The 8,300-nt window shown below is 45.9% G+C and overlaps 1 protein-coding gene across 2 annotated transcripts; it reads right to left on the bottom strand.

The window, feature by feature from the left end:
• Positions 1–440: 440 nt before the first annotated feature.
• On the bottom strand, positions 441–8,288 carry HSPE1 (heat shock protein family E (Hsp10) member 1). Of its 2 annotated transcripts, none has more exons than XM_048483524.1 (4): positions 7,968–8,288; positions 5,430–5,594; positions 1,703–1,792; positions 441–652 (listed from the first exon to the last, which is right to left on the bottom strand). In XM_048483524.1, the coding sequence occupies exons 1-4, from the start codon at positions 7,968–7,970 to the stop codon at positions 602–604; spliced, it is 309 nt and encodes a 102-aa protein (XP_048339481.1). In that variant the 5' UTR covers positions 7,971–8,288; the 3' UTR covers positions 441–601. The 2 variants fall into 2 exon arrangements, with proteins under 2 accessions (XP_048339481.1, XP_048339480.1); XM_048483523.1 differs by lacking the exon at positions 7,968–8,288 and adding an exon at positions 7,748–7,880.
• Positions 8,289–8,300: the final 12 nt, after the last annotated feature.

An 8,300-nucleotide genomic window follows, 5' to 3' on the forward strand; every position in this document is an offset into this window, starting at 1 on the left:
ATAGCATTGAAGAAGGGACACAGCTGAAGCACTTTTTGGTGCATGAAATCAATCTTGCAGTTGTTTAGATCCTCCCTGTGTATGTAACCGATAATATGCAGACATTCTTTTTCACAACCAGCGTGGCATAGCAGTTAAGGGTGGCACACTCTAATCTGGAGAATGGGGATTCTCTGCTCCACGTGAGCAGGGGACTCTAATCTGGAGAACCAAGTTTGATTCCCTGCTCCGCCACATTACGCCTGCTGGGCAACCTTGGGCTAGCCAAAAATTGTCTCGGAACTCTCTCAGCCCCAGACAAAATGTCTGCTGTAGGGAGGAAAATGTGCTTGTAAGTTGCTTTGTGACTCTAAAGGTAGAGAAAAGTGGAGTGTGAAAACCAACTCTGCTTCTCTGTGTTGCTTTCAGGCAGCTCATAAAGGAATGAAGAGGACTGAATGTTTACTGGAGAATACAGATTTTATTTTTAGGCCACAAAGATTGTTATTTGATCAACTTCACATTTATTAGAAAATAAGGACATTATTTACATGATGGAAAAAATCTTTTGAGCAGAATTGGCGGAATGACAGCTTCATAATATTGCAGCAACCAGAAGAGTTCAGTCAAGGTATTTTCCAAGAATGTCACCATCCCGGAAGATGAAATAGTCCTGAAAAAAGAAACAAAAAACAAACAGGAACTCGTGGTTTTGTCAGGATACCTGGGATTTCTTTGATCACAGGGAACGATTGATTGCTTTCACAAATTTCACAATTAACTCAAAGCTTTGCTTCTACTCTACATTGATACTGCCCATGAGGGGAGTAGACGGAAAATAATTTCCTTGGAACCTGGAGCAGGCCAAATATCTTACTTCATTATTATTTAGAAAACCTACTAGAAACTGAGCTATTAACAGATTCATATAGGAAGTGTTCTCCTATTATGGTTACGTCTCTACAACCTCCTTTTCAGTTGCTAATTATTTGGCTACTATTAAAAAAAATCCCAAATGTAGATGTTTAATTTTTCTGGAAAGATGTAAATTTACTTCCAACAGTAAGGCCCAATCGGCTTGAAGAAGTCCTGCAGGTTGTCCTGGGGGCACTCACCCCAGCAGGTGGCTGCCACAGCCCCCGGGGGCCCGGCACCCAGAGCCACACTGGCATTCCCAGCCCCACCGCAGGGGCATAGTGGAAGCATCCCTGGGGCTGGAGTCAACTTTAGCCAGCTTCCCGTTTCTCTCTCTGTGTCTTCCTGCTCCCTCATTCTCCCTCCGCCAAGACCTGTCTTTCTCTCATTACCTCTCTCCCCTCTTGTTTTTACTTCTGCTTCCTTCTGGTTCCTCAAGCAGTCTCTTGTTACAATCTCACTTCCTCTATCACCCTCGCCCCCACGCCACTCACTGGCTCACAGAGGGGGAAGCTGTTCCCACTTGGCTTTCCCTGCCCATCCAGAAAGCTGACTCTGCCTTTGCCCCCAGCTCATCTTCCTTTCTGCTCACAGCCTCCACCTGCCTAGCTCCAGTGGTGGTTGACTGTTCCTATTCCAACCGCGAGGAAGGTGATGAAGCCAACTGACAGAAAAGAATGTGAAGGCCCTCAGAGGTGTAGGAAGAGGTTCGGCAGGTGTGCCAAAAGTCTGGGAAAATGCTGCTTGTAAACAATGTTGAACCTGTACAGCCAAACAGGGTAGTAAGATTTTATCTAAATAAACCCACCTTGTCATCCAACATGACCTTTGTACCACCATATTCTGGTAGTAAAACCTTCTCGCCAACTTTTACACTAACTGGCTGCAGGTCTCCATTCTGCAAGGGAAGGACAAAACAGAAATCCCAGTTACAATGCTGTGAGAAGGATTTGGCAGCCAGAACAAAGTTCTCAGTCAAAATACGAGAACCAGACTAAGTAAAATGGATGCATACCGACAACAACAATACCACGAGCTGTGCGATCTAAGAATAAGTTTCACAGGTCCACAGCCTTGTGTGGTAACTTCCCTTTCCCACAGCATGAAGCTGTCCTGGCTGAGACGAACAGAACATGTTGCGAGGCCCAAATGAGACAAAAGGACAAATTCATGTGTCCAGAGGCATACCTAGGCAAACTGGAGCCCTGAGCAAAACCTAAGTTTGATGCGCCTCCATGGGCGGCCACCCTCCCCCACTGTGACCAAACAATGATTTTCAAAGTTACTATCACATTATAGAACATCCCCCAACTCACAAATCTGAACACAGTAATGGACTATGCCACACAGCAGAAATAATTTTGGAAAACATTTTCTAAATGCTTTCAAAATGTTTTATTACTGCTATGAAAACATTTTATGGTGTTGTATGCAGTCCCCCCAATCGGGGGAAACAGCATCACTTTCAATGTTATTTAAACTGGGGATCCCAAATTCTCACTTTAAGTTGGATTTAAAAGGAGAATCTGGGCTCGTTTAAACAAGTGATGCTGGAATCCACCCCCAAACAGCATCATTTTCAATGGTGTTTAAACTAGGGAGCCCAGATTCTCCTTTTAAATCCACCTTAAAGGGAGAATCTGGGGTCCCCAGTTTAAACAATCATGTGCAAAAGATGATGCTATTTTTAGGAGTAAGGATTACCCCCCACCCTGAAACAGCATCCCTTTCAATGTTAAAACTGGGCACCTCAGATTCTCCCTTTAAATCCATGCCGAAGGGGGTGGATTTAATAATAATAATAACAACAACAACCTTTATTAGGCATTGAGAGAATAAAAGAAAGAAAGAAAACAAGCATTGGCAAGAACGGAGTGGATTTAAAAAGAGAATCTGGGGGAATTTAGGGGGTGCCTGTTGTCGGGGTGCAATTATTAAGATAGCAGCACCAAAATTTCAGAGTATCTTCATGAGACGCTACTGATGATACCACCCAGGTTTGGTGAAGTTCGGTTCAGGGGGACCAAAGTTATGGACCCTCAAAGGTGTAGCCCACATCTCCTATTAGCACCCATTGGAAACAATGGGGGATGGGGCACTCCCTTTGGGAGTCCATAACTTTGGACTCCCTGAACCAAACCTCACCAAACCTGGGTGATATCATCAGGAGAGTCTCCCCAAAAATCACTGAAATGTTGGTGTTGTTAGCCTAAACACTGCACCCCCTGCAGGCCAAAAACAGTAAAACACTGAAAATACAAAATCCCCCACAAATGAACCTGCAATTTTGTCGCCCACCACAAGGCTGCGCCCTGGGCAGCTGCCCACTTTGCCCAATGGGAGGAACACCTCTGCATGTGTCTCATTTGTTTATTAATGAGTGTTCAGGTAAATCTGGATCTGTTTCAGCTTACTCAGTTTCTTATGGTAGTTACACTGATCTGCAGTTGAAGAATCCAGCAGCACTTCAGAGACCGACAATAATGTTGGGATATCAGTTTTCAAGAGTCAGAGCTCCCTTCAACAGAGGCCAACGAGACATCTGACAAACAGTGCTTTGAGTCTTGAAAGCTTATACTCTGAAAACCTTGTTTGTCTCTAAGGTGCTACTAAAATTGAATCTAGCTCATTACTCACAATTGCTGATATAACATATAAAGTATGCATGTCAACATTTTTTGAATAAAAAAAAGCGTGGTTTGATGCACCGTCAAAGGCTTTCTCACAGTCAGAATCGACTGACTGTGGTGGGTCTTCTGGGCTGTGTGGTAGTTTTTGCTCCTAACGTTTCGCTTGCATTTAAATCCAAACCACTATTTAATGCTGATTTATGAGCAAGAGCACATGGTTTGTCTAATCACCTGAATACAACCAATAACTCTATAAGAGAGGCCTTAGATCGTATCTGTTGCAACCCAAGTCACTGCTCTTCCTACCACTATGCAAGTACGCTGGAAACATTGTAGAAGCACAGTGGTAGAAGCACCTTGCTTTGTGCTACAGCTGGCGGGCCCATATCACACATAACAACATGGGCACAAGCACCAGTGGGGGTATCACACACGACTGTGCTGTGCTTCTGCAAACAAGAAACATGGATATTAACTCCAACAGCACTGCATCTAGTTGTAAATGAAAATCTATGACTTAAGCCATTTAGATGTGGTAGCAAGACAGCAATTATACTGACAATTGAGCTGTAATAAATTCTGACGGTAAGACTTTAATGAGAAGCCTGAGAGGTTAAACAGAAACACAGTGAGGAGGAGTTCATAGTGCCTTTTCACATGTTGGTCAGATTTTCAGTTCTGCTTATTCTAGAGGTAGAGCCCTCTGTGTATTTCACAACCCTTACACATAACCTTATAAGTAATTGTACAAACACTGATTACCTGATGTCAAAACCTTGTTTGTTATCCTGTAAGCAAGCAAATTCTGTACCATGAATTCAGTTTATCCATTAAACCTGTTCCCTACAGGCATAGTAAGAAACTTAGAAGTTCCACTGAAAGGCATTTATTTATTTGCTAATGACCCTGAGACTATGGAAGTTCCAGAAAAGACTCCTCCTAATCATTTATGAGAATGGAAAGGAACGTTAATCCAGACATGCAGAAATATGCACAAGCCTTTTGGGGGCATTTCACAGATGAGGAAAATGTATTCAGGGAAGGGCGCTCTATATGTTTAATAAAATAAATAAATATTTCCAGCATGAACCTGTTCAGATGCTGGAGCCACCACAGCTAATATTGGAATGAAATTTTGCTAAGACTTGGAAGTGACAGAAGCCTCCTGCTGCCCCTCTGAAACTGGCATGTACGCATCTCTTTCCCAATACGCAAATCGTGGGATTGCCCGAGGGAAATGGGGGAACAGAGCCTAGTCCAGGGGTCGGCAACCTTTAACACCCAAAGAACCATGGGGACGTAGCCCCACCCCCGCAAGCGCCATCTTTAGCCTGCAAGCCAGCCATGCAAGCTGACAGAGTAAATTGCAGGGGCGGCTGCACTGACAGAGGACATCCCCAGCTGGGCAGGTGACAGCAGGCGCCAGACAAGGGGAGGAGGGGAAAGGACGCCAAAGGAAGTAGGTGTGCTCGTCACGCCCCAAGTGCAACTTGCCGTCGTTGGCGTCGCTTTTGCCATCTATCCCGGTGACGCCAACGATGGCAAGTTGCACTTGGGGCGTGACGAGCACACCTCCTTCCCCGCCCCCTCGTTCCTTCCTCCCTTCGGCATCCTTTCCCCTCCTTCCCAGGTGCCAGATGAGGGAGCCACAGTACAAGGATGAAAGAGCAGCGGGTTGCTGACTGCTGGCCTAGTCAGAGGACCAGTAGGGGCTCAGGAATGTACTGCATGGCATAGATAACATCCACTTGACATTTCATTTAGCAGGCTGCCATAACCACAGTCACGGTATCAGCTGCTAGGATACATGGGCCAGGTGGTGATGAAAGGTTATTCTCAATTAGAAATTTATAATGTACAAAATATTGGACAGATATGTATCTAAAAACAGATCACATGCGTTACCTTTGTTTTAGAGCCTGACCCAACTGCCACCACAGTGGCCTGAAGCACTTTCCCTTGTGACTTCTCTGGGAGCATGATGCCGCCTTTGGTGACAGTCTCCGCTGCACATCTTTCAACCAGGACCCGGTCAAAGAGTGGAAGGAATTTCTTAAAGGCCTGTGCTGCCTGTTAAAATAAATCGTAAGTCATCATGCACCACATAGAAATCTTTTAGTCTCCCAGCCACAACTTATGATGCACTGTTTGTCACTGATCATAATCCTGACTCTGCCATGCAAGTACAAATAGAACAGTCTGAAATAAAAAAAAGAGTAGTCTTTTCTTTGCTGTGTGAATGCTTATGCCACGCTTAATAGATTACTGAATGTCACTTGGTTGAGTCTACTGACTCGCTTGGTATAATCTGCCTGTAAGAAAAGCAACTGCACAGAAGGTACATAAATAATACCCTTTTCTTATCGTATAATAGAGTATTGGCCAAGTTGTGTTAAGTGATTATTTTTTCATGAGCATATTACAGGAAAACTATTTCAGTTATACATTTCAAAAAAGAGCAAACATAACAGACATGATTATGGAGATGTATCAGGCCTCCACTGGTTTAGCAGTTAATAAAAACTATTTTGGAAAGAAGTAAAATATGTAAAATGCAAATATGAGCTCATGTTTAAACGTAAGGTCCTTCCAAGAACTATTAACTTTAAGGAATTTAAGCTACCATCCAACTGTTCAGCATGTTGAACTTTGGCCATTATTAACAAGTTTTAGCACAGTGCAGTGCTCGCCAACTTTAGTGCTAAAACAGATCACTGATCATGCTGACTAGGAGGCATTAAATCAATTATCAAGGTTTTTATCTGCCTCTAAGCACACACATACAAAATTTTATTACATATAGCCATTGGCCACTCCTGCATTCATAAAAAGCCACCAAATAATCCCTTCTCTGTTGCACATCTGCTCAGCTGTACCTTGGTTGCAAGGGGAGTCTCAAAGCAAATCTCCCTTTCTAAATAGCTGGCAGAAACCACCAGGCAAAGACAAAGAGACTCTGGTTTCAGTTAAAACATTACTAGACAGTGCCGTGAGGAGGCGGGGCAAGTCCCTCAACATGGCTTCGAGGCTCTTCTAGCTGCTTCTGTAGACTGTCCACATAGCAGATCAGACGCCTCCAGAAACAGCTAGAAACAGGAAAGGCCCACAGATCTTCATGCCATTAGAGGTCGCTGCTGTGGAAGGAAAATCGAAAAGTATTCCCCTTAAACGGATCAGACGGTGAAGTGAAAAACACAGAATTGCAGAACATACCTGCTACTACTACCTTAGTAATAATTCCCCAATAAAGATCCTCCACCCACAATTTCTTTGGTTTTCACAGATGATCAAAGGCAGCATCTCTTTAAAAAAACCTCTATTGCACCAAGTATACAGGATGGAATCTCTGTGCTTCTTGAGGGATCACAGCAACCGCCTGGTTGCCACAGGGGTTTGCAGGACCCTGGCTGAGAGCCCCCTCCCCTCCATTTTTTGCTCTCAAGTCACTACTGACTTGTGAGCTTTCAAGGCAAGAGACATTCAAATTTGGTTTGGAGGGAGACTCAATTCAGAAGCAACAAGTGGCCCCAATCTTGGATTAGGTCTCTGGCATTGGTAGGTCTCCTTTGCCCTGATGGGGCTGCACCCCTGGGGAACTCACAGTTGTCATGGGGCTGCAGGTTCCTATGGCAATTACCTGTCTTGAATCTGACAAAGTCAGCTTTGACTACTGACAACTTATATTGAGAAGCTTATTTGGCATAAGCTTTCTAGCAGGAGCACACTGAAGAAGCATCTGAAAAAGCGTGCACGCATACGAAAGTCTACACCAAACTTTATTTTCCCATCCCAATCATGCTGCTAGTCAATCAAAGCTCTCTGGTATTAGAAGTAGGAAAAACCTGTGCTTGAAGCTATTCTGTGGGCAACATGACCAGCAGCAGGCCATGGTTAGGAACAGGAAGACCAGACTTGATTCCCTGCTCTCTTACCTGAAGCCTCAGACCAGACACAGTTCTCTTTCGAACCTACCTCAGAAGGTGCCTGTTGCGGGGAGAGGAAGGGAAAGGGAGTCTGGACGCCACTTCGAAACTCCTTAACTCAAGGGGTCTGCCACCTGCGGCTCTCCAGATGTTCATGGCCATGCTGGCAGGAGCTGATGGGATTTGTAGTCCATGAACATCTGGAGAGCCGCAGGTGGCAGACCCCATGCCTCCAAAATTATCTTCTTCCTTTCCTTAAACCAGCCACCGTTCTCGCCAAACTCTCTCCGTCGCACTTACCTGCCACATTTTATGCTGTGGGGGAGGGGAAGGGGCTTGAAAGCCGCTTTAAGACTCCCGGCGGTTGGAAAAGGCGGACACGAAATCCAAACCTTTTTCTGACCCCCCCCCCCCCTCTGAGCTCTACCTATGCCCCCCGCCCGCCCGCCCCCCAGGAGTACTACTTCCAGGCCGGTGCTTCTTCCCCAGGAGGGCCCGTCGGGCCCCTGCCCGGCCTTACCATGGCGCCTGCTGCGGCTGCTCTCTTTTCGGCTCCCGCGCGCTCCCGCCGCACGCGCTCGCGACCCAGGGAACTCGCACATGTGGGGAAGGTCACCCCGCATGGCGCGTGCGCACGCCACACCCTTCCGGGCCGGAGTCCTTCCGGCGCAATGAGATGAGGGGTTCAAAGGGGAAGAAAAAAAGCTTCCCGGCGGGGCTTCTGACACCGTCCCGCTTTCTCCTCGCCCGAGGAAAATGTGGCGGCGGCTCCGATTCTTCGCGTGCGATTATTTTCCCTTTCGCTGCTGCGTCTTCTGAATGCAGCGCGTGAGGGGCCGAAGGGCGGGCGGAA

Source organism: Sphaerodactylus townsendi, linkage group LG02 (genome assembly GCF_021028975.2).
Source record: "Sphaerodactylus townsendi isolate TG3544 linkage group LG02, MPM_Stown_v2.3, whole genome shotgun sequence".
NCBI classification, from domain to species: Eukaryota; Metazoa; Chordata; class Lepidosauria; order Squamata; family Sphaerodactylidae; genus Sphaerodactylus; species Sphaerodactylus townsendi.